This window comes from Barbatula barbatula (assembly GCF_947034865.1).
Source record: "Barbatula barbatula genome assembly, chromosome: 9".
Taxonomy (NCBI): domain Eukaryota; kingdom Metazoa; phylum Chordata; class Actinopteri; order Cypriniformes; family Nemacheilidae; genus Barbatula; species Barbatula barbatula.
This window is the reverse complement of record NC_136772.1, coordinates 20,236,868-20,262,609: the sequence shown is the minus strand read 5'-3', so window position 1 is coordinate 20,262,609 and position 25,742 is coordinate 20,236,868. Positions and strand designations below refer to the sequence as shown.

The 25,742-nt window shown below is 38.2% G+C and overlaps 1 protein-coding gene across 1 annotated transcript in view; it reads left to right on the top strand.

The window, feature by feature from the left end:
• The first annotated feature begins 3,141 nt into the window (after positions 1-3,141).
• The window catches only part of uxs1 (UDP-glucuronate decarboxylase 1), a 55,540-nt gene continuing 32,939 nt past the window's right edge, over positions 3,142-25,742 (top strand). The window contains exons 1-3 of the mRNA XM_079463581.1: positions 3,142-3,878; positions 20,050-20,077; positions 21,387-21,435. Of these exons, the coding sequence (XP_079319707.1) occupies positions 3,791-3,878; positions 20,050-20,077; positions 21,387-21,435 (165 nt within the window). The 5' untranslated portion in view covers positions 3,142-3,790. The remainder of the gene's footprint in view (positions 3,879-20,049; positions 20,078-21,386; positions 21,436-25,742) is intronic.

The following is a 25,742-nucleotide window of genomic DNA, read 5'->3' as shown; positions in this document are numbered from 1 at the left end:
TCAGCCCAGTCCAACACTCTAACTGTAACACGATGGTGTATATACACAAGAGCATGATGAAGAAGTATTCCAAAAGTAGAATTCAATAGTAAATCCAGACAGAAAGATATTCCAACAGGAGTCTAACATAACCACACGTAACATAGCCTAAAACCGGACAAGAGGAGAACTAAGGAGAACACAGGGCTTAAACACAATGACGAACATAATCAAGGAGAACAGAACCAGTTACAAACTAATTAACAACCAAGGGAACTAATGAGGGAGAAGAACAGCCAAAACCAAAACACAATAAAAACTCGGACAGACATGTTACAGTTCGCCCCCAGGGGCTGATTAAGGTGATCAGGGGCCCCAGGTTGCTCTTTGTGTGAGGCCCCCCTTTAGATGGCTTTCAGGTGCCTTTCATGCTTGCATTTTAGTTCGGAATGGGCTATGGTTTGCATGGTTTTAGCCAATTACAATGTATTTATGTAAATAAAACACATGTCATAGATGATAGCGTTGGTAACTCACCTTGGATTGAGCAAGAGTGAGCCTGCATAGTATTTGTGCGTTGCCATTGGAATCAGAGGGGTAAATGAATGGTAATACACTGTTTCATGATAAAAATAGACTTGATAAATAGTTTGTTTGCAAGCAGCAGAAAGCTCTGTAAGCGAACAAGTGGCAAACCAAGTGTTGTTTACTCTGTTGCATAATAGCACCAGGTGAATAAAAACACAATATATTGACCTGTGTTCTGTTTACTATCATGCACTGTGCACGTTTGTGACGACATAAGATGGATGCAAACACACTGGGGTTCGATAGAATCAAGGTGAGTGTGAAACCAAACCAACGCTGTGAGGGGACCCCGGGAACAATTGCACTCAGGTTTGGACCATTGCAAATGTCCCAAGTCTGAAAAAAAACTAAATCGTTATGCTTAACTGGAAAAAGGAATGTAGCAAATATTAAGGTGAACTGGTTTACACACACATGAGACAGCAAATACTACAGTGTTTCCTCTACATTCCTGCTTGCTTAGCAATTACAGACACCAGGAGTCCAAGCCATAGATATAAATAACTAGATACCACATTAGCATCTGTTTCTATGGGCCACTATATGTAGGCTGTCCACCATATTGGAATGGGCGAGCTGATCCGTTACACTCCAGAGCAAGCTGACTGTGTTTGATTATGAAAACATATTTATTGTTGTGTAAACTCGAACATTATATTTACTACTATAACACATGGAAACTACGAAAGGATATCCCATTTTCTTTTCAAAGCCGTGGTTGTGCGCAGTGTTGTGGCATTCTAGCAAACTGTGAGTGACGTCAGTTGACCGTTCCAAGATGGCGGACACGTCTACGTTCCTGAAGTGCTTCAATTAGGCATTTAGTCACACTATATATCTATGGCGCAAGCTTCCACAGCTTTGGAAAAAAAGAGAAAGCGCTGCACGTTTTCTATAATTTTATGCTAGTATACTTGAATTATATCAGCCTCGGTAGATCTTTACTGAGACACAAGCCACTGTACATACAAAACATAATATGCATCTCATTGTGGAATAACTTGTTGTTCAAACCGCAGCACCAATGTTAGCCAATGTGAGATGTCAGTCCTCCTGCTGCTATCTTGGTCACAGTGGTCTTTTAACCTTTGTATTTTCTGTTTTTGTGCTCCACTTTATTTCTGACATTTTGCCGCTATGCTGGCTAGCAATAACAGTGGCGCAAATGAAAATGGATGGTCGACGACTGACCAAGGCTGGCTGGTTTCTGGGTTGGGAGATGTCCTCATTGGAGCAGATGGAGAAAAACAGTCTATTTCTCTCCAGCACCCATTCTACAAAAGCGGCTAAACGTTCTGGGGGACTGTCCGAAATAAATGCACATTTGCACATGTATCTATTTATTAATTTATACTTTATTCATCCTCCGTAGTTTTCAGCTATTCTGAAACCAAAAACTCAAACTCAGAATCTAAAACAAAACGCTCAAACTCTTACATGTTGGATATTAACAATTCGTGATCAGGGCATCTCCGATGTTCTTCCGATTATGTTAATTCACTTGAAAGGTGATTATCAAATTACAGTTACATCCGTGATTACTTGGTATTTTAATGGCATTCGTTCCATTTAAACCGCATATTAACTCTAACAATTAATGTAAACAGCAATCGGTGATTCTCTGACAATCTGCAAAAGCATCCTAAACTACAGTTCTGTTTATAGGTTTCTTCCCCCTTGAAGAATATGCAAAATTTTTATTTATTTTTTGACAAAATAAGAGGGATCTTCAAAGAAATTGATTCTTTTTAAGTACTTTTCTGAATAAGCTATTTTACGAAAAATACATTTACATATACTCCATGGCACAAAATGAGTGAATTTATACAAATTGCTTTTTAGGAAAGTAACACTATACCTTGTTTAAGTAACACGATGCATTCAGAGAAGGGGGTGAAAATGTTTAAACAGGATGACGTGTAAAGATTTTATATTTTTTTATATATAATATTTTTTTCATTAAGAACTGTCCTTCACAAGTATAAACAACAGGTTTCCCAGAAGACAAAAAATTTTCAATTTAGCCTCCAATTCAAAAAGGTTTACACACCCCTATCTAGACTATCTGGTACTGAATTTTGCATTTATGTAAACTAGGCCTTCTCAATGGAAAGACACAGTGGCAGTTTAAAACACAGTCAGGCCTACTTCATTCTAATATTCAAATTGTTAATTTGCTAGTTATATTATAATTAAAATGTGTTTTAACACATTTAAAGCGCCATTGCAAATCTGGAAATAATGTCTCAAACTATTTCAAACAAAAATTCATTGAAATAAAACACAGGAAACGTATCCAATGACCAAGGGTTGTGAGCCAACGTGGAAAATCACTGAACTTTAGTATTGCTCCCCTCACGTTATACATGAATGGGCCACTGTTTACAAGGTGAATAAATCTGCGTTTGATTACGTTCCTCTGACAACGCACAAAAGACACTTAAAAGGCGAACGTTTTCATTATTTCATTTGTCCCAAAAAATAACACTTAAAATATTAACATAAATTAAATTCACGTGATGACTTTTAGCATTTAAGCTAATAAAGCTGCAAACTTAATGCATTTAATATCTTGCTACGGCGGCAGCCTGAGTAATCGATGGCAGACATCATCGCTTATGTTATCCTGCTCAGAGACGGAGTCGCGTTGTCTTTTTCCACTTCAAGTGAACGCAGCTGAACTCGTTGTTAATTATATAGATTATCGATAAACTGAGGACCTACTTATAGACCAGGAAATTCAAGATACGCCGGTTATGTTGAGTAGTAATATAAAAGTTAGCAATCTAGCTCAAGGTATGTAGTTATGACGCTACATTGCTAACTAATAACCGACGAGGAAAATGCCGTTTTACTTCCTTTAACGGATAAACCGCTTTGACCTAAATGCCTCCCGAATATAAACCCGACAGACTCGGACATCGTTTTGCCGTGGAAACAGTATTTAGAGGACATAGCATTGGTTAGCTTTCAACAGCGCGTGTTAGTTCACACACCGCATACTGCTTTCACATGGAGTTTCTCCTTTACTAACTTACACAAGTCGAGAAGAAGTCGATATCGACGTATATGCTTGACTACGTTAACCTCGAATCAGATTGACAAGTCTTTCAATACATAAGCGTCAGGTTAAAATCTCATGCAAGGCATATGAATGGGAGTGATGAATGAGATTGAGATGCAGCAGCGGTGAGGAAGAGCTCAATGCCTTGTGTGCTGGAGGATGATGCGGATGAGCTGGATGATAACAGTCATTAACAGAAGAATGATGAAGATCCTGATCGCCCTCGCTCTCATTGCCTACATCGCCTGTGAGTACATCTAGGCCACTGACTGAATGAGAATAATCTCTGCTGTTGTTTGTATTCATGTCTGTATTTAGCACACACCTTCATCCAAAGTAACTTGCATTGTGTTAGAAGTACAATGATCTCATAATGTCTATCACGTCAAGGGATTATTATTTTACATGGAACATGGTGATATCTGAAGTTAATACCAACGATGCAGAATTAATTCACAAAGTACTTTACTGATCCCTTGGCATAGAAGTTTATACAAAGTTTCCAGTATTACAATAATTTTTTCTAGTGATATTTCTATATTTTCATTGAAACACATATTTGTGTTTGTAATTGTGCTGGCCTCTTTATAACATTTTAGCAACTCTGACTGTTTTGGCATTATTATTACATTTTACCAGAACTATTGACGTATGACGCTGTAATATGCTTTGCATCAGTGTATACCAGTGGTTCACTTTTTTGGATATGCTTCACTTAAGACCTTAAAAAATAAATCATTTACATTTACATTCATGTATAATATTGTGCCAGTCATGTATATATTATGGCTTTACATCAATTAAAAACAAAAATATGTTGAAACTGACCTAAATTGAATAAGGCGTTAACTTTGAACGTGAGCTCAAGCATGCAGAATCTATCTGTCGTGTGTTATACCTGCGAGATGTTCTAAATATGATACTACGTTGCGCTGTGCGTCTTGTCCAGTATATGACCCCCTTCAGAATCGATTTACTAGATGGCCATCGGCCAAAACATTATAAATAATTATATCAGGGCTCCAGTTTTCATTTTGCAACCAGTTTTCAAGACAGTGTGAGCATTTATACAAATCCTCCCGTATGTGCGACCTGAAAATTTAGAATTTCTCCCAGTTGTTATTTCATGTGGAAAGACGAGTAGATCTTAAGCCCAGCAGTGTAGGTTGTGTGTGTTATTAGTAAACTGTGCAGGTCACTGATGTTTCCCGCTGCCCATCGTAGACGCGAGCAGTTTATGTCGTCATTGACAAGTTTACACACACATAAGGTGACCGCATTACTAGAGGTCAACTGATATGGGTTTTTCTCTGGCCGATGCTGAATTTTAGACATCAGGCCTGCCGATGGCCGATTTTTGTGGCAGATATGTGTGGCCGGTTCTCTTTTCATCTCATAAATCTTATTAAGTGATAAGAAGTGATGCAGGATATTGCTTAAACATTTATTGAAGACGTGTCTCTTCAAATCAGTGCACTTGATTGAGAAAGATTAAGTAAGTGTTTATTGCAGGGTACAAGATGGTATAATTAATAGTAAGAATTGTTCAAAACTTTTAAGCACATTCTTAAACTGTTCTGCCGTTTCCATATTGTTGAAAAAAAAATCTGCGTTACACCACATTTTTAAAAACGCATGTCACCTGACCATTCTGACATGCTTGGTATGCGCACACAAATGTTGGTCATTGATGTACAAAATGAACATGGTTGCGAGAAAAAGTAAGGACGTCTTCGTGTGGATGGATGAGGTAATCCATGTTATAAGGCTTGTTTGATTTCATCCAGCGCCATCTGGACCGATAGACAGCTTACATGGCATTACCGAGTAAGCTATTTAAAAGCATATAGCTCTCAGTTCTCTCTCGCATTTCTGTAATGTCATTATGTCGATAAGTGTATGCAGGGCTGCTTGAAGTCAAACAAGCCTGTTGTTTGATGGTTCATATGACGGGGGCTTAACGATTCAGGAAGCAAATGAAATGATGAGCGAATGTGGGCAATAGCGGCAAATATATGAATATTAACAAGATGCGTTACTGCTGTGTATCGCAAGCCATTTTAGCATTAAAGTTTGCTAGTATCTATTTTTAGGCTACTAGTAGTATTTTTTTGTTACTAATAACTATTGCATTAGACACTAGTACTTATTTATTAAATACTAGTACTTATTGATTGGCTACTAGTACTTATTCAATAGATACTAGGGACCAGATACCAGGGATGCACCGCTCTGATTAGGGATGGGTATCGTTAAGGTTTTAACGGTATTACTACTTCTATCGATACCACTTATCGATCCGGTACTTTAATGGTACTCTTATCGGTTCTTTTATTTTTATGAAAGACAAACTAAAGCTGGAGTTGTTTTCACTATTTAAAACATTCTGTACTGACCTAACATATCTTATTTCATCAATTCAAATTCATTTTTAGGTAAGCTCTGCTTTATAATTTCTTAAGCATCATTTATTATAATTCATCCATTTTAAATGCAGTACTGTGAAAGCATTTTTAATGTTTAAGATTTATTTAGGCTACTGCTGATTTAGATGTAGGCAATTTTTTTATGTGATGTGTGTTTATTAAATTATTACATACTAATTTAAAGAAACCTTATGCAATGTTTATGTCGGTGTTATTTAGGAAGACTGCTAGGCTAGCATACGTACCTAAGGACGTGGATGATGAACTATTAGCTAGTCAGTCGAAAACTTTGAATTTTCTGTCTGCACATAATGCACATTAGAAAGTAGGGATGCGTATCATGCCCGATACCAAGCTCATGTACTCGTACTCGTAAAAATTCCCCAATACCAAAGACCGATACCTCACATGACGTAATTGACAGAACGTTCCAGTGCACACAGAGACACCTGCCGTAGCAGACACAATGTCATAGTGTTCACACCTAAATCACGCTATTCGTGTGTAATTGGATGCTTGAACATTTTGAGTTTATTGTGAATTTTGGGTTTTGAAAAGTTTTGATAAGCACATAAGATTGATACATTTTTTCATAATATGAGTTGAAGTTGTTTAAAATAAAGATGCTGATATGTTCATTAGTCTCATTGTGTTGTTCTTAGAAAATTGCCACAAACAAAAAAAAAACTGTACAACAGGTGTCGGTATCGGTATCGGCGAGTACCACGGAAAACGTATCGGTACTCATACTCGATCCTTAAAAAGTGGTTTCGGTGCATCCCTAGTTTTCACTAAACCTCCCTTCTGAAACGGGCCCCAGGAATAAAACATTTAATCCACCGTAACGTTTTAAACACACACAAAGATATTTACAGTAAGTTTTATTTGATGTGAAGAAACTCATCTACTAGAACCTTTTAAATGGCTAACAAGTTAACAAATTACTTTATATTTTTCTAGTTTAAAACTTAATATTCTCTTAAATGTTTCCCTTCTCATTACCGATACCGGTACATTTTTTACAAATTGTACGTATTCTATTAAAATATAATTTATTTATTTATTATGTATGATAAAGAAAAACTTGCACATATGCAACAGTTAAGCAGGTCGTTCAGTGTGATAAATCACATAAACAAACATGTGTGGATAAGATGTTTGAATGAAGAGTTACCAGCAGATATGTCATGTATCAGTGAGAGTTCAAATTGATTGGTTAAATCGATGTTGGTTAAATTGTCTAGTTGCCCTTGTGATGGAGATTAAATGGGGAAATCTAGGGAACATGTGAACATCAATCATTTTATGGTCAATCTCCTACCCATCTCACGGCAGGCAGGTAGCCACCAGAAAGTCAGCTATGTCTTTGACATGAAAGGATAAGGTTGAATGCTAGATTTTGGAATGATTTCCTGAAGCTGCAGTCCCTCTTTGATTGGGGATTGAATATTTGACTTCTTACTGGAGATGCAGTTTAGTGTTTCATAATCATTAAAAAAGACTAAAAGACAAATTTTCTCTTCTGCTTTTAAATGAGACACAGGTGATGTGATCTTAAGCAACACAATAGCCGATTTAGTTCAGAAAGAGATTTTTACGATTGAATGGCAAGTTTTTGGGGGGGGGGAATCTTTGACCTTTATCAGTGGTCAGTCTGTTAGAGAAAGACAGGCAGAGAGAAACTAGCCTGCTTATATCAGCCTTATCTCTTCCCGGGCCACACTTATCATCTTTGGAGGATTCAATGCCCTTTCTGGGGTAATCTTCTCAAAATCAGCCCGACTTCAGTCTGCTGTAATTACAAGGTTATATTGGCCACAAAGAGTCTCATATAGCTTCATATAGCCACCACAGTATACAAAGCTAAGTTTTTTTTATAGAATGGATAGAAAAGATATAGAAGTAAGAACTGATCGGTCAGGGGGTGAAAGTTTCAGCCGATTCTTAAAGATTGCTACAGAATCTGCTGATCTTGTAGCAGCGGGCAGATCATTCCCCAAAATGTGGAAGAGATCCAGAGGTTGGTGAGAGTGATTTAAAGAGGTAATGTTTACAGCGAAGCTTTGTTATTGATTTGTGTCCGACTTCATTTGAAACAGATATTGTGTTTGTCAAAGTGTGTATTTAATTGTTTACAGTCTTGCCCATTAAAGCAAAATATAAGGTCTTGTGTTGTGTGAACATGAGGAAAAGTGTACTTGGTACACAAAATAATTGTAAGAACGTAATAGCACATGTAAATATAACGTCAAATTAAACCTAACAAGAGCAAGAGTCGTTTGTTCTTGCTGTGAACTGATTTGAAATGATCCAACGCTGTCTCAAGTAATCAACAGATAAATGACGTTTTCTGCACTCCTCTGCAGTTCATTCAAATCGTTCGTACTCGGGCTTAAAACCCGTCACGGCAAACAGATACTCTTGAGTAATGCGCTCACGTTGTGTGTGTGTGTGTAAACTTGTCAATGACGATCTGGATTGCGCACGTCCGCGGCGAGTGACCCGCACAGTTGACACACACAGCCTGCACTGGTGGCGGGTCGCGTTCTACTCTTCTTTCCACATGAAATTCCAAATTTGCAGGTCGCATATGCACGAGTACTTGTAAAAAAGATTCTCGCGCTGTCTCGAGCATTCACTGTGGAACAGCCCACATACTGAAGTACCACATTTAGTCTAAATGTAACGTTAGGTTGGTTTGATCTAACTCTCATTTAGATTTACCCTCGAGTGCTAAAGATGCTTCCCTTCAGTTCTGTACATAACATCCCACTTTATGAATATTCATCTAACCTCCTGTTTGGTAGGAATAAGGTTCGGATGTCATTGTGTGTAGACTGGTTAAAAATTCCTCATGGTCACTAGGGTTAGGCCAAGTGACCGATGGCTGACAGACATCACGGTAGTGAGCCGACATCGTGATTCCAACGTATGTTTGACTTGCGTCACGTGACTTGAAATTTCTGTTTTCCCTTACTTGTAATAAACACTAGCTTCTGTTAAAAGAACGAGTCCTTATTAAACGGTTAAAGTAAAAAATCTTGCGTTTAGCGTTTCTTTCCCATAGAAGTCCACTAAAAAGAAGCAGCTTAGTGTAACAAACCCACAACCACAGAAAACTTGGTTAAATACATTTATTTTTCCCTGATATAAAAAAAAACTTTAGAAAAAGTTTATTTCCTCAGTTTGTCGTTGCCTTGAGCCACGTTATGTGGTCTCTTTATGATGAACTTCTATGAGACCATTCTTATCCCTGTAATGAGCGCTTGTTCTTTTAACAAGAGCTAGTGTTTATTAAAATCCAGGTTTATTAGAAATAACAATTTACGTGGTCGTTGTTTCAGTATGTTAAGCTTTTTCTTTATAATGGATTTATATGGGTAATAAACTTTATCCGCTTAATAGACTCTTAACAGCAGCTAGTGTTTATAACAAGGTTTGACAGAAATTTGAGTTCACCTGCCGTCACGTACCTACAGGCAGTGAGCCTTGCCATAAGGATACAACATAGGGACAGTAAATTATGTCTGCAATTGGTATTACACAATATAAAAGGCTCCAGTTTTTTATTCTAGGGCAAAATTATTTGTTCTTAACATATTAGTATGTGCATACGAGTGACATTTGTTGGTTTTAACCTGCTTGCATAATGTGCTTCATTCAACTGATTCACATGGCTGTGTAATACAGTCGATGATATTCATTCAAATGCATATTCATGAAAAACACAAAGCAATGCAGTAGTCCATAGCTTCTATCGGTCTGACTAGGCTCTATAAATGCAGCATAATGAACATTACATGGACATAATTCAGACTTTGCCTCTCACAAAAACAAGAGATATTAAATAGGGCTGTGCAATTAATCGAAAATGAATGGTAATCATCCATTTAGTCGTCTTTTAATACAAAAGCTAAATGATAGAGGTAAAAGATTATTCTACCGCATTCCATTTAGCAAGGATCCTCTCTTTTCTTGTAGTATAAATGCACAGCGCACCCTTTCCTTTACAGTGGTTCCGCAGTGCTATTTCTTTACTTTTATTTTTCAGTTAAATTCAGAGTTTAAACCCAAGTTATTTTTTTATTTTCTATGTTGTTTTAAAGGTTAATGAGTTATCTTGTTAAATAATCGGGATCTCAATATTGTGTAGCCCTAATTTTAAAGCGAAAGTTCACACACAAATAAAAATGGTCATCGTTTATGCACCAAAATGTATATATATCTTTCTTCTGTGTATTACAGAAGTAGATTTTTTTTGTTCTTTTTTTAAAGATTATATTTTGGGGGCGTTTATGCATTTATTTGGACAGCTGTTGTGTAGAGAGGACAGGAAGTGAGGTGGGGGTGGGATCGGGAAAGGACCTCGAGCCAGGACTCGAACTCGGGTCGCCCGGAGCACAACAGAAGTAGATATTTTGAGAAATTTCTCAGTGACGGCTGTTTATCTGTTAGAAAATGAACAACAAAAGAATTAGACAGTTTATGGTAATGCATGCTATAAGAACACTCACAAAAACGTTGGGAATACAATGACTACTTTGTCGGTGTGCAATTCATAATGCAGCACACAATTTCCATGTACTTGCTGCACAGACCTTAGTAACATGACCGAGACTTTCATATGAGGATATTTGGGTCATGGGGAGTGCTATTTTGATTAACATCTGCTCTAGTTTTTTTGACCTCTTAAGATATCCCAGGGCTCTGAACGGGTGCGCACCAAGAAAGTGACTTTGGCAAACCAGTCTACCACTTCTGCCCACCTGTCCCAGAAAACAACTTCCCTCCCTTTTTTCACACGCCTACTCATAGGCCATGCTAAAAATAATATTGCCACTGTGAGAACTTATCATATTCCATTACATCTGGCTTTTCCTGTGTACTTAAGTCCATATTAAATGTGATATTTCATCATTTACATAAATAAAGTGGTAGAGGTTGGATAAATAGGATTTAAACTATGTTGGCATTGGTGGTCAAGCATTAGCTTAGTTTCCCACTCTATCTATTAGAATGGCATGGTCTATAGTATTAAGAGCGGCACTCGGGTCCAGTGGTACTGATAGAGAGATGACTACTAGCTTGAAAGCTTCTGGGACATATCCTAATGCAAGTGATGAGTTTATAATATTGAGCAGAGGTTCTAAGAGTGCTAAAATATATAGTCCGAGCTGTTTTTCAGAGACTGTCTGTATATACTTACACTCTCCTTCCATGTATTATGGAATACTTCAAAATTATTTTTAGTTTTACATTTACGTTTCATCTTTCTGGTAGTTTTTTTTTAAAGGTCCAGTCAGTGAAATCTAGCGGCAATGTTGCAAATTGCATCCAATCTCTCATTCCACCCCTCCCTTTTGAGGCACTACGACTGCTGACAGAAAATTGTGAATTTATTGGACCCGTTGTATCTGTACATAGAAATAGCTCATTCTAAGGTACAAAAATACAAACATAACGCTTCACTGTGCAAGCTCTTTATACACCTCTGAAGGTATAGCTATGTATTAGATTAAACTTTATTGTCATTACACGTATACAAGTACAGTGTAACGAAATGTAGTGCATTTCTATTATATTGCATTTCTATCAATATATCATCCCATAAATTACACGCTGGACCTTAAGGGCAGAGGTGTTTTGGTCATACCATTGTGCCAGTGCTTTTACTTTTATCATCTTCAACCGAAGGGAAGCAACGGTTTCTAGGGTGTTTGTGAAGATGTTGTTAAGAGTCTCCGTTACAGCATCAACGTGTTCTAGGTTGTGTGCAATATGACATATTTGAAACTATAAACCGATTTCAAATCTCCCTTACAAAAATACTAGAAAAAGTAGTGTCCACTCAGTTGTGCTCTTACAAAATATTGACATACAGGAAATATTTTTAGTCAGGCTTTAGACCACATCATAGTACTGAAACTGCGCTCGTTAAAATAACAAACAACCTGCTTATAGCATCAGATAATGGGAACATCTCACTCCTAGTCCTGCTTGACCTTAGTGCTGCATTCGATACTGTAGACCAGTGCTATTCATTTGGCGGCCCGCGGGCCACATGCGGCCCAGAAGCAACCTCAGAGTGGCCCAGCCCGTGGTCCCGCAATAGAAAGTATAAAAGGGAAAATAGGGTCCCGTCAGCGATATTTTTCCCCCCACTATGGCCACGCCAAGACCCGCCCTTCAATAGCATTCACACACTACTATTGGCCAGGTGTCCATGTGAAATGCCTAACCCCAACCAATCGAGCTGCTTCGTAGGGCGGGTCTTGGCGTGGCCATAGTGGGATTGGTAATTTTGCGTCCCGCCAAAACTACCAACATGTAAACAATGCAGAGCGTGCTGTGCCGGTAGTAGCCTACATTACTATCAATATGTCTTTCTCAACACTGAAACGTAAAATTGACAATGAAAACCGTCAGTTTAACCCTGCCTGGACTGACAAATACTTGTTTATTTTACCGCCACATCCAAATGCCAAACCGATGTGTTTAATTTGTAATGAGTGCGTTGCAGTATTTAAAGATTACAATCTGCGGCGGCACCGCATTGAGAAACACCACACTTTCCGCAGCAATTTTCCTGAGGGATCTCAAGAGAGGGCTGCAAAAGTGCAGAGTTTGATTGCATCTTACAACCGGAGCAGTGTTACCATGGTACGGTCATTTACAGCCCAAGAGAGAGCTACCGCAGCATCCCTTCGTGTTTCCCACTCGAACTTTGTGTTTCACACTCGAACTTGTTGACATGCAGTCATCTGTAACCATGGCACAGGAGCGTAATGTTTTGGACTGATGTCAACGTACATCAGTTCCCTAACATTAAGAAAGTTGCGATCGTCATGCTCATGTTTGGATCAACGTACACATGCGAGTCAAGTTTTTCACACATGAACTCCATAAAAAGCAACTCTCGTTGCGCCCTGACTGACCGTACTCTCCACCAATGTCTTCGGATTGCATTGACAACTTACGAGCCTAAAGTCACTGCTCTCGTTCAAAACAAAAAATGTCACTTCTCCCACTAAGTCAGCAGGGTAAAGATAGCCTACCTACATCAATATAATGTGGGAACAAAAGGCATGCATAATCACACATGGTGGTGATTTAAAATATGTTCCCTCAATGTGCAGTAGTAGCCTACACTTTGTGTAGTTAGTTATAGTTGTGAATACTGTGCACTTTTTATTTTTATGCACTTTGAGATGTTCCTGCATGGGTCAAATATGAGCAAGATGTTTATTTTATTTCAAAAGGAAACTTAATGTTATTGCGAATTGCCTACTGTGCACTATTTTGTTTTATGCACTTTGTGATCAGACAGGTCAGATATGTAGCCTAGGTAGGCCTAGGCAAGAGGTGCCTAGGTCAGTTTCTTTTCTTTTGTAAGTGGAAAAAGTAGGAGCTACCTCAGATTCTGTTCAGTTAGCTCTTTTATTGTTTTCTATGCACCTTTTGCTGTGCAAACTGACCAAAGTTAAAAGAGAAACAATGAATAAACCTTACATGTTTTTCAATAAATTTGTTTGTGTTGGTTTTAAAATGTGTCATTACGAGCTGCTTCGCCGCTGCTATGAGTGGCCCAACTAACCTTTCTCGGTTTGAAAATCTGGCCCAACTGAATTTGTAATTGAATAGCCCTGCTGTAGACCATAACATACTTCTAGATCGCTTGCACAATTATACCAGTATTGAGGGACTAGCACTACAATTCTTCATACTTATCAGACAGACATCAATTTGTCCATTTAAATGGGGAATCATCAAATCTTATGCAAGTAAATTATGGATTACCTCAGGGATCGGATCTAGGACCCTTGCTATTCTCCATATACATTCTGCCCATTGGAAGCATTATTTAAAGACGTGGAATTAGCTTCCACTGCTATGCAGATGATAAACTATATATCTCATCAAGACAGCTATCCAAATTGGCAGATTGCATTGGAGATATAAAACATTGGATGTCTTGTAATTTCCTTTTAAAATTTAATATAACAGAAATATTACTTATCGGGACAAAGACACGTATTATAACCGGATTATAACCTGCAAATTGAAGGAAGTACTGTTACTCCAGCAAATACAGTAAAATATCTAGCTGTTATATTAGACAGCAACCTGTCATTTCGAAATCAAATGTCACAAAAACAGCCTTTTTTCCACCTTAGAAATGTTGCCAAATTACGATATGTTCTATGTGTGGCTGATGCAGAGAAGCTTATTCATGCATTTGTGACCTCGAGACATGACTACTGTAAAGTACTTCTTGGTAGTTGTCCTGCATCATCAAAAAACAAACTAAAGTTAGTTCAGAATACAGCTGCCAGAGTTCTAACCAGGTCCAGAAAATACGATCACATAACCCCAATTTTATCAACCCTTCACTGGCTACCCATTAAGAATCGTATTGAATTTAAAGTTCTTTTAATCACTTATAAAGCCTTCAAGGGTTTAGCCCCTACCTACCTAAAAGAGCTTCTATCACACTACAACCCAGTACGCTCTCTAAGATCTCAAAACTAAGGACTTTTGATAATACCTAGAATAACTAAATCCACCAAAGGTGGTCGAGCTTTCTCATACGTAGCACCTAAACTCTGGAATATCCTTCCCGACACTATTCGAGGATCAGACACACTCGCCCAATTTAAATCTAGATTAAAGACAAGTTTTTTCAGCCAAGCATTCATTTAATGCAAAATGAGCAAAATAAACCACCGGGAGACTGCTGACATTAGATATTATTTACTAGAATAATTTATTTTGTTATATAAACACCATGTACTGCGCTGCGTTTTACCTTGTTTGTGTTTTTTGGTTTTTCTTATTTTCACCTGTAAAGCTGCTTTGGAACAATGTACATTGTGAAAAGTGTTATATAAATACAATTGAGTTGAATTGGAAGAAAGATTCAGACTCTAGTGTCTCCAGTCGATAGCTTACAGTACATCGAGATGTTTTTGGTAGACTAATCGTACAGCAACGATGCAGGATCCGAAATATCATCGCTCTGGGGAAGGACTTCTACATTATCGACAGAGATACGGTGGTGGGTGGGTCCAGTCACATTTTGTTTAACACCAGCACAGTTAATAATGTCTATAAAAGTTAGTCCTAAAGTATCCTTTTTATTGTCGATGTGGATGTTAAAGTCACCAATGATTTCTGTAACTACCAATTCAGAAAAAAATTATCCGAATTCTTTTAGGTCTGTATCTGATCTGGCAGCATCGTGTAAAGCACCAGTACTTCAAGTGATTTAAAATTAAGACCAGATTTATAATTTGCTTAAATTATTTGGTTATAAATAGTATCAGTATAAATTGTATTTGTTGGTTCAGGGAACAGACACAGTCGCTATATTATGTCAATAATACAGAGTGATGGGTTTTAAGTGAGCTAATCGATTGCGATTTTCTGCTGTTTGCCTTGGCAAGGCGTCGGGCGGCACATGCCAAGTTGTCCATTCGCAAGACAGCCTGTAATAAATCATGCAGCAGCCAGGAATTTCTGGCGACAGCAGCGAGGCCACTGCGAGTGAACCGCTCAGATTGAGAATAGAGGGTTTTGCATAATTACCTCTACAATGCTCTGTTCTTGAGATTCCTGTTCACGATCGCCTTGCCTTCACTGTAAAAAGGTTGCTGTAAATTTTAAAGCACAAGGCTCCAGACTGTGACTAAAATGGTCACATTTGCAAGTATTATTTTTGCAGAGATCACTAATGGAGACCATTCGAATTTACTCACTTATAAATTGTTTCCAATGGATGTGCTCCACTTTAAAAAACCTGACCCTAAGAGGGACTCTAGCGACAGACACTAGAGCCTGTGGTCTTTCCTCGGAAGAGCGCCCAACTCTCGGCTCTAGCGCTCTGCTCTCCGTTTTTCCACGCTCCGCGCACCAGAACCCAATGAGGGAGCACGGAAGCGCCTGCAGATCTCTGCAAAAAACGTGGATTTTAGCACTTGTTGTTGAAAAGTATACGAACACAACATGCATTACTATTTATGTTGTGACAGATTTTTGTGACCCTGAGGACGAACAATGTGATATTTGAGACGTTTAAAACAAAACCAACCAAGGAGAAGTTTAGCGAACGTAATTTATCCGTGTATTACTTGAGTCACCACTAGATCATTTCAAATCTGCTCAAAGCAGAACAAACAACATGCAAGTTTTATTTGAAGTTATCTTTACATTGTTGTGTGAAAACATGCAGAAAAATGTCACTATTAAAAATGAAAATCGACAACATAACCTATTAAAACAACCAGGCAGCATTTTAAGACTTTTGAACACATTTACGCATATTTATATTTGTGACCAAATGTTAACACATAAAAGTGATTACAGTAAACTGTATACTTCAATGTATTTTCAAAGTAGTAATCCTTTCTGCTGTATTTTCATATCTTTACTGTAATGTCTTATCACAGTATTAAAACTGTCTAGTGTATTTCATTTACAGTACTAGAATCTAGTACTGTATAGATTTCCTATTACAGAATCAGTATTTGTTTACGATTTGGCTTCATTTACTTTAAACAGAACTCATTTTCTACCTGTTAAAACAATCTATAATTCACATGTTGCAATAAAGTTGAAGAAACAGGTCTACTCACAGGTCTACTGCTACTCAGCAGTTAAAGTTTTATTTTTAACTCAAAATACTCAGAAAACCAAGGAACAAAACAGCCAAACAATGCATTGAGATGGAAACAGAGGTTAAAACCGACAAACCGCTTAATGTTTCTACCAATGTCTATCAATAGGTTGTTGTTAAAACGCCATAGTTCAAAGAGCATATTGGTCACATGACAATATACATGCAGGGATGCAAAACTGGTGATTTTACATTTGTGCTGGTTGATTTTTGGCATTTGGTGCAATCGGGGTGTATTGTCAGAATGAACATGAAAACACAAGGAAAAAACACATTATTTACACATGATTTATTAAATGTAAGCATGCTCCGATCAGGATTTTTAGGTAAGATCACGATAACCTATTTATCATGTAGAATTATTTATTAAAAAATGTCATTGAACTATATATTACCTAATGAATTGAGAGATGAATAGGGATCATAGATTGACAACTTGCAAACAATATATTCCTCTCCTTTTTTAGAAAGTAACCATAAATGATAGCAGCCCCAGGAACAGCTTAAGAGTATAAGATGGCTTTCCTGTTTAATAATTATGAAAAACAACAGAATAATACAAACACGTACAAACTGCAATCTTTCGGGATTGACAACCCCATTTAAATGCAGGAGTTAATGCCCTGATAATTCTACGTACGTGTCCGAGTTTGTGATGATTGACACTAGTAACCATAGTAGGGCTGGAACGATTCCTGGAGAGTAACTCTGATTATTCCAATGCAAAAAACATCAAGCTTTGTTTAATCCATTTAACCACAGTACACACAGAGTACCGCGTTTCCCCACGGACCATGATTACTGACGCACAGCCTGCAAACGTCTGGACATGTTGTGTAAATACAGAAGACGCTGCAGTATAAATTACAGAACATAGAATCTAAAGTTTTAATTTCTGCTCTGACAACCGTGAGACTGCAACAAGCAGTGTGTGTTTGTGTGCGCGGGTTAGAATGCTTCGTTTGTTCCGAAGTGAGCACAAGGAAATGTCTTGGACATGCTGCAAATATTGAGTTGTCTTTGAAGTCTTGCGGTTAAACAGACAAATTCACACACAAAGTAGGTTAACATGCCCCTCTTGTCGAGTATCTTAAAAAACATGGTAGGTCATGTCTTAAAAACTGCGCATGTGTATGGTATCTGTGTACTGGAACGTTGCGTTCCTCTTAAAGCGACAGCAGCATGTTCCTACTGTCTGTTAAAAGTCAAGGAACTCACTCACTGCTTGTGACCCGATAGCTTTTGTATCTGCAATTATGATTCATCTTTATTTCATTTGTACATATGCAATGTTATGTTTTAAAAGGTAAAAGATATATACAGCAGAGATGGAAACTCAAGTCCACGACTTGGACTTGAGTCACACTTAAGTCGCAAAAACAGAGACTTGCGACTTGACTTGGACTCGTCGACTGCTGACTCGAGACATGACTTGCATTATTTACGAGTCTCATGAGTCACAAGTCCAAGTCATTTTGGTATAACATTTCATTCACATTCTTCCTTTACCAACCCAAATGACCGTATCATACACAAAAAAAATTGTTCTGCATCAAATGTAATAACAATTAATCTCTAAACACACAAAGTCAGCATTATTGTATACACGCACGACGCATCTGTGCAAGCCGTGAGTTACCGTGTAATTTCAACCGTTATACCCCTTGTATTTACCAGTAGGGGTGTGACGAGATCTGGTGGACTAAAATAGACTAAAACTAGGTATAATACTGCTGCGTCATTGAATAGTCACACACAAACGAACAAAACGACAAACTCGACAGACACAATCTGGCTAATGCACCTGACAAACTGTTTCGCGTGCTGCTACACTGGCTAATTTATTCTCAGCACACACCTGGTTATTTTTAGCATGGAACTTGTTACAGCCCCGGGAAGGTTTGGAAAAAAACATAAAATGCGCTAATATTTTAAACCCATATTTCATAGCCATTTTTTCATAGCAGTCTAATAATAATAATGTACAGGCATTACATACCCGTTTTGACTGTAAATGCCAGAAATGGGCTCCACTGTCTCCTCTGACATAAAATAAAAGTAAATACAAATTATAGATATGATATTTAATCAATAACATGTAAATCCGCCATACGCGCTTAAATGTGACTATTTGAATGCTTTCACTAACTTTAGGGTGTGGGAGGGGTTCTAAGGGAAAAAGGCTCATAACCGCAGCTTAATAATGCTATTCTCAATCAAATTTCTCCCCACTAATTTGTGTTTGGTTGTTAACAAGTTAATGTATTTTAAAATATCTCAGGTTTACATAAAATAATTACAGAAGTAATACTTTAAAAAAATGATTAAAAAAAAAAACAATCCCCCTTGTCATGGCCAGTTTTCGATTTACAGTAGAAACTAATTACAGGAGTTTGTATAAACCCCATAATTCTTTGCTATTTACAGTATAATATTGTTTGCACATTTATTACTGTTTAAATTACAAAAATCAGTTACTGTGTTGGATTCGGTGTCAACTGTAGCAAGGTTTACTCAGCGCTATAGCTCTTTGTTTTAAAGTGTCCATGATGATTCTCGCCTGGAGAGAACAATGCCATTAAAGATGGATGAAAAGATGGATATTAAAGATGGTGATTTTTATTTTCTCCAGAGAATTAGGGGCACGTGTGTATTGTAAAGGTTAAGATATGAATGTATTTATAAGATTGAGAGCGTAAACAGACCTTCACCCTCCCAAGAGCAAAAAATACATCCGCATGTATGGAAATATATGCTCCTTAGAAGAATATCGTTTTTAGAGGACACATTTAGAAGAGACTGTGTGTGCTTGAGTTTTTAAACGTGTATTTATTTATAGGTCCATTAGGAACAGCATGACATTGTGGTTGCTGTTATTTATTTATAGGATTGCAAAATAAATCACAGCACAGATTTCCATTAGTGACTATTAATCACTACCAACATCTGAGGAATTAGAAATGAAGTTACGTTTTTGAAACATTTTCACACCATGGATGATCATTTTAACAGAATAGCCGAGTTCACACCACAATCTAAATGTGTTTAATCGTTTGACAGCCCTACATTATATGCTTGTATGTGCATCTGTTTATAAATAGAAAAATAAACATGCACAGTGCACAAAAAAATATTATGTAAACACAAACGTTTATTCTGGATGCGATTAATTGCAATTAATCGCTGAACAGCCCTAACGCTAATGTAGTTACCGATTGTTAGTTCTTGGTGTTATCAGGACTTTAATAAACTCTGGTAACTTTGGATCAGTTTGGTTTGTTGTGATGATGTGTTAATGTGAAATTTCTTCTTATTTTCAGCTGTCTGGGGAACCTATGCAAATATGAGGTAATTACATCTTATTTTTGTACTGCAACAGATGTATTGTGTATTTTTCCAGCTCATTCATCTAAAACATCAAGCATCTTCCTTTAAATTCTGTAAAGAACGGGTGTTGTAAGTAATCATACAGATAGACCATGCACTAGTCCAAAAAACTCTACTCTGAGATTTCTGTAATTGACTTTTTAGTATTTTTAACTCATAAATGTCATGGTATGGAGAGTCCAGCCGCCCTTTATAACATTGACTATACACAGAACTAAAATAAGATTTTTTTTTAATAAATCTTATTGGTAGCTTCGATTAAAAGAGATAAAAACTGTGCTAATTTAATCATATCATGGTTAAATTTTACTTTTAATTAGACTGGAATTATATTGAGGAAAAAATATTTATAAACTAGCAAGCAAGAATCAGAGCATTGTTAGGGATATCGTTGCCTTATAGTGTGTTCACACCAAACGCGAATGAAGCATTAAGCGCGAGTGATTTACATTTAAAGTCAATGCAAAGACGCGAACAGCTCAAGCAACAGTATTTTTTGTTTTGTTTAATGGGGATACATTTTTTTATATTGATATACACAACACTAGCCAGCAGCGCTAGCTTCCTAATACCTGTTTACATGGACTCTCATAATGCAGTTAATGCCAAATAGTCAACAGCGTCAAGAGTCTTGATTACAACATAAAATATTGTTTTTTCAGCCATTCTCGTCTCTAAAAAGTAATTTGATCTGTCCCACCTTCTGTGGATAAACATTGATACAACAATTAGCACAGCCTTTTATGCTTAACTTGAACAAGAAAAAGGCATCCTAAAATATGAAATATGTGTAAAAAAAGTACATTTACATGGTTTTATGACACTCTATTATACACTTGTATTTATTCCTCGTAACATTTTTGGTTTATGAAATGCAAAAACATTAAAGCTCAATATCTCAAAACTACTCAGACCGTAAATTAGAACCTTATAATTCCAATGTGACGATATTGTGAAGCTCTTGTTGGAGTTCTCTACAATGTCAGACAGAAGCTCTCCATTACTACAACTTGACTGTCATAATATCTGCCACATTAATGTTCACAGACTTTCTTACTCGGCCGCAGTTTAAAACCAAAATCTGATTGATGGAAAGCATTTTTTTGTTTAAATCAACACCCACTGTTGGGACTGTTGACTGTGAATCGTCACCATGTGTCCCAGGCTGAGCTGAAGGATAGGGGAGGATTGTGTTCCTCATATGCTTTACTCTGTGTACTTGTGTATCTGTGTGAGGATGATAACGTCTGTGTGTTGTCCTTTCCCACAGGTCTATCCAAGAACAAGGGGAAATGAAGATTGAGCAGAGGATAGATGAGGTCAGTTAGAACAAGCTTTAATGGGGATTTTATAATGTGCTTTTAATTTTTCACTTTCGTGTTTTTATTTGTATTTATTTTTGCATTCTTGTTATCGTGAACACCAGCAACATCTTTGCTGGAAACTATGTGTTCCCCATCAATCGATTTCCATTGAAGCTACCCGAGAGCATGTTAGAATGAATAAATAATTACTCATGCGTTTGATGCCAATAATGTTTCATAGTCGGGGCAAGAAACCTGCGGTGTGCTTATTTAGAAACAACTAAATAGTTGAAGAAACTGAACATTATGGTACAGATTTTCAAGGCATATCCTTTCTCGGTTTATGACAATACTTGTTCTTAACACTAGGTACATACTTTGAAAGTACACCGGGGGTTATTTCAATTTCATAAACCGTTAGAGCGCTTAAATTTTAGATTTTGTCGGACCGCTTTATTTTAGGGACAAAATATATTTATAACTTTTAATCACAATGTGATCCCTTGTCACTTAAGCGCTATTCACATGGGATTAGTATTCCCTTAGGACCTCTAGTCCCGTGCGAATCAGCCATTTCTGTCATTTGTTTAGTTAAAATTGACCCACAAATTACCTACCATACTTTGACGAACACCTCCTCTTTTGAGTTTTGGCAAAGGGTGATTTCAGCAGGAGGTGGGGGTTGATGGGGGTTGTGTGAGCAGTCACATCTCTGAGCTGAATATCTCTCTTAAAGTAGTACAAGGTATGTGCTATATACAGCAGAATAAAATATAATTTACAGAAAATGATTTATCTGGAGGTGACCTTAAGGGAGAGTTGTCCTTGCGCTATGTATTGTTTTGCTGCTTAAAGCAATGATTTTCTTTGTTCTGGTTGCGACAAAGTATGCACGGAGTCAAGTGCCATTATGTTTGTGAACTCGTTGTTGAATTGTTTCTTTTTTATTTTTGCCCTTTATACCTACAGTGTATATGTTTCATGTTCAAGAGGTAGATAGCCTGAGGGAAGACATTTTTTTGTGTCTGGTTGTTTTGGTGCTCCGTGCTCTGTAGCGCCATCAGCATTGTGAAGAGATGATGGCTTGGATGTGAGAGGTCCAGGGTGATTTTCTGAGCCCTTTTCCTCACTCTGGATGTATACAGTTCTTGGAGGTGGAGCACCAATGATCTTCTTAGTGGTCTGAACCATCCTCTGTAGTCTTCCGATGTCTGACTTAGTGTCTGAGCCAAACCAGGATGAGCTGGATGATGGATGAGCGGAGGACCAACTGATGTAAGGAGCACAACCTCTGCTGGGCTTTTTCAGCGATGTAGCCAATGTGATTGTCCCACTTCAGGTCCTGAGAGATGGTTGTGCCCAGGAACCTTAATGAATACACTTGCTGCCACAGTGCTGTTCATGATGGTGAGAAGGGGAGCACAGGTGGGTTTCTCCTGAAGTCCACAATCGTTTCCACTGTTTTAAGCGTGTTCAGCTCGACAGCCAGCTGCTCAATTCCATGTCTGTACGCAGATTCATCACATTTCTGGATGAGGCCACTGAGTGTGGTGTCGTTTGTGAACTTCAGAAGTCTGACAGAAGGGTCCTGGGCAGTGCAGTCATTGGTGTACAGGGAGAAGCACAGTGGAGAGAGAACGCACCTTGGGGGTTGCCAGTGCTGATTGTGCGGGTGCCGGGTGTGAGTTTCCCCATTCTCACTAACTGTTGCCTGTCTGTCAGAGAGCTGATGATCCACTGACAGATAGAGTCAGGAACAGATAGCTGGGTTAACTTTGCCTGGAGCAGTGATGGGATGATGGTGTTTTTAGTGGAGCTGAAGCCCACAAACAGGATCCTCACATAGGTCCCTGGTCTATCCAGATGTTTCAGGACAAAATGCAGCCCCATGTTAACTGCATCTTCAACAGACCTGTTTGCTCTGTAGGCAAACTGCAGGGGGTCCAGTAAGGGTTCTGTGATGTCCTTCAGATAGGCCAGTACCAGTCTCTCGAATGACTTCATGACCACAGATGTGAGAGTGAAGGGTCTGTCGTCATTCAGTCCTGTTTTTTTTTTAGTTTCTTTGGAATGGGAATTTTGGTGGAGCGCTTGAAACAGGAAGGAACCTTGCACAGCTCCAGTGGTCTGTTGAAGATCTGTGAGAAGATGAAGGCCAGTTAAATAGCCTTGAATATGTCTGGATTATCATCAATCTCCATTTTAAATCAAGTTAAGAATACACATTTTCTCCAAACTCATCATCATCTGAGAAACAAACACTTTGACTTCAGAGGAAGATTTCCATACTCCAAACACAACGTTGGACGGAGTTTCATTCACATATTCAGCAGAAGTTTCAATGTTAATATGTAAATATAGTTTCCATGAGAGATTCAACAGAAGAACACTAATAAACAACTCAAGCGGGAAAAAACTGAAACTCAAGCATGTGCGACGGCACTGATTTATCTCACCAGCACTTCCTGATCTGCTGTCGCCATGTCACATCCCAAATACTAGCCCTATATTTAAAGGGAAACACTACCCTTTTACTGAGCGAAGTTCACACATTAGATTCGCTACACTCCCCTTCCCCTGACAAAAGTTTCTGATATACAATTAAAGAACTCTTCCTCACTTTCTGCTGCGAACATTTCCAAAACATTTTGACGTTTGATATTGATTCTATATCATCTCTTTATCTTCTTTATTTTTCTTTTTTTCTCCAACAGTTGAGCAGGGCTCAATATTTCTATTTTGGCAGCTGAAGGATAACAAGGTTTTAACTGTGACACATGAACAATTCAGCCATCTTCTCCAGTATCCTCCAGTACCACTTAATAATTAAGAGGCCCTTTTTTTCTGAATAGCATGGCAAAGAGAAAAAATGCTCCTTCCAACGATTGTGTAATAATCCACAAACACTACAAGGTACATTTTACGATTAGAACTTCGTGGAAATGGGCCCACAATGCAATTCCTTACATTTCCCATATCCAATGTACCTCGGTTTGTTGCACCTTTTCTGCCACTTTCCTTTCTTCAGGTTTGTACATCTGACAAAGTTGATAAAACTGTTGCTCCTGCCAATTGAGGAAATCTTAGAATCGTAGTAGGGAATGGATAAGGTTCCGTCTGAGAGACAGCATTTAATTTCCCATAATCTCCACAGAATCTCCATCCACCGGTTTTCTTAGGAGTCATCACTACTGGAGGCGCGCCAAGCTGAAGATGAGGGTTCAATAATGTTGTTTTCCAACATCTTGTCAATTGTTTGATGGGCATTTCTTCTGTCAGAAAGATCTTATGAGTTAGCACATTGGTGAAGCCCAACTTTTTTATTCTCTCTGCTAGTTCATCCTTGTAATCTTCAAACAAAAAAGCAGTTTGAAACTTCTCAAACTCATTCCAAGTAGCAATTTCTAATTGGGCAATGCCTCACAAATCTCGGGCAGTCCCATGCAACACATTTCAAAGAATAACGAATAGCTCTTCCTGAGTAAGGGGATTTGCAGCAAAATGGTCATTGCACTTTTTCAAATACAACAAAGTATCTGTTGTAACCTTCATTCTACCAAAAGAAGGAAAAATTCATTTTATTGGTTTCCCCAGATATCTTGTTTTTGTATCTTCATGTGTGAATGGATCATTAGTTGACATAAGATCTCTATCGGTAACATTCTGCATTTGTGGACTGTAATCGGGGAGGAATAGGACTAGTTCCTGATAGGAGAGAGAGTAGTTTAAAGTATCTGTCAACACTTCAGGATGTAGGTGCTTCACCCGCTAGTTTATGGTGGATGTTACTTCAGTCTGGAAATATTCTATATGATTGTGTGTAACGGAGGCCAGCTAGAGAAGAGCTGTGTGTAAACCTCACTCAGAGAGCATCTCTCACAACAGTGATGCTCTAGCGGTAGACGCTAGAGACTGCGGTCTCTTGCCTCCTCGTTAGAACGCCCGTTTCCCATCCAGACCGACGTTGGTACGAGGCCCTTGCAAAGCGGGGCAAGTAGAACCAGTTACATTGGTGCTGTTACCCTGATGGGAGTGGGGTTTAGGTTGGTATGTGTAACAGAGGCCAGGTAGTGAAGAGCGGTGCAGTGTGTGAACCTCACTCCCCAACCAACAGAGACGCTCTAGCGACAGACGCTAGAGACTGCGGTCATTAGCCTCCCTGTTAGAGCGCACGTCTCCCATCCGGACCGATGCCGGTTCGAGGCCCTTGCAGAGCGGGGCGAGTAGAACCGGTTACAATTGTGGACAGTCTGGATTAACAAATTTTGCTGTTCATTCAAAAAAAGGTAATTGATTCAGAAAGTTTTGTGATGGCTTCCAAT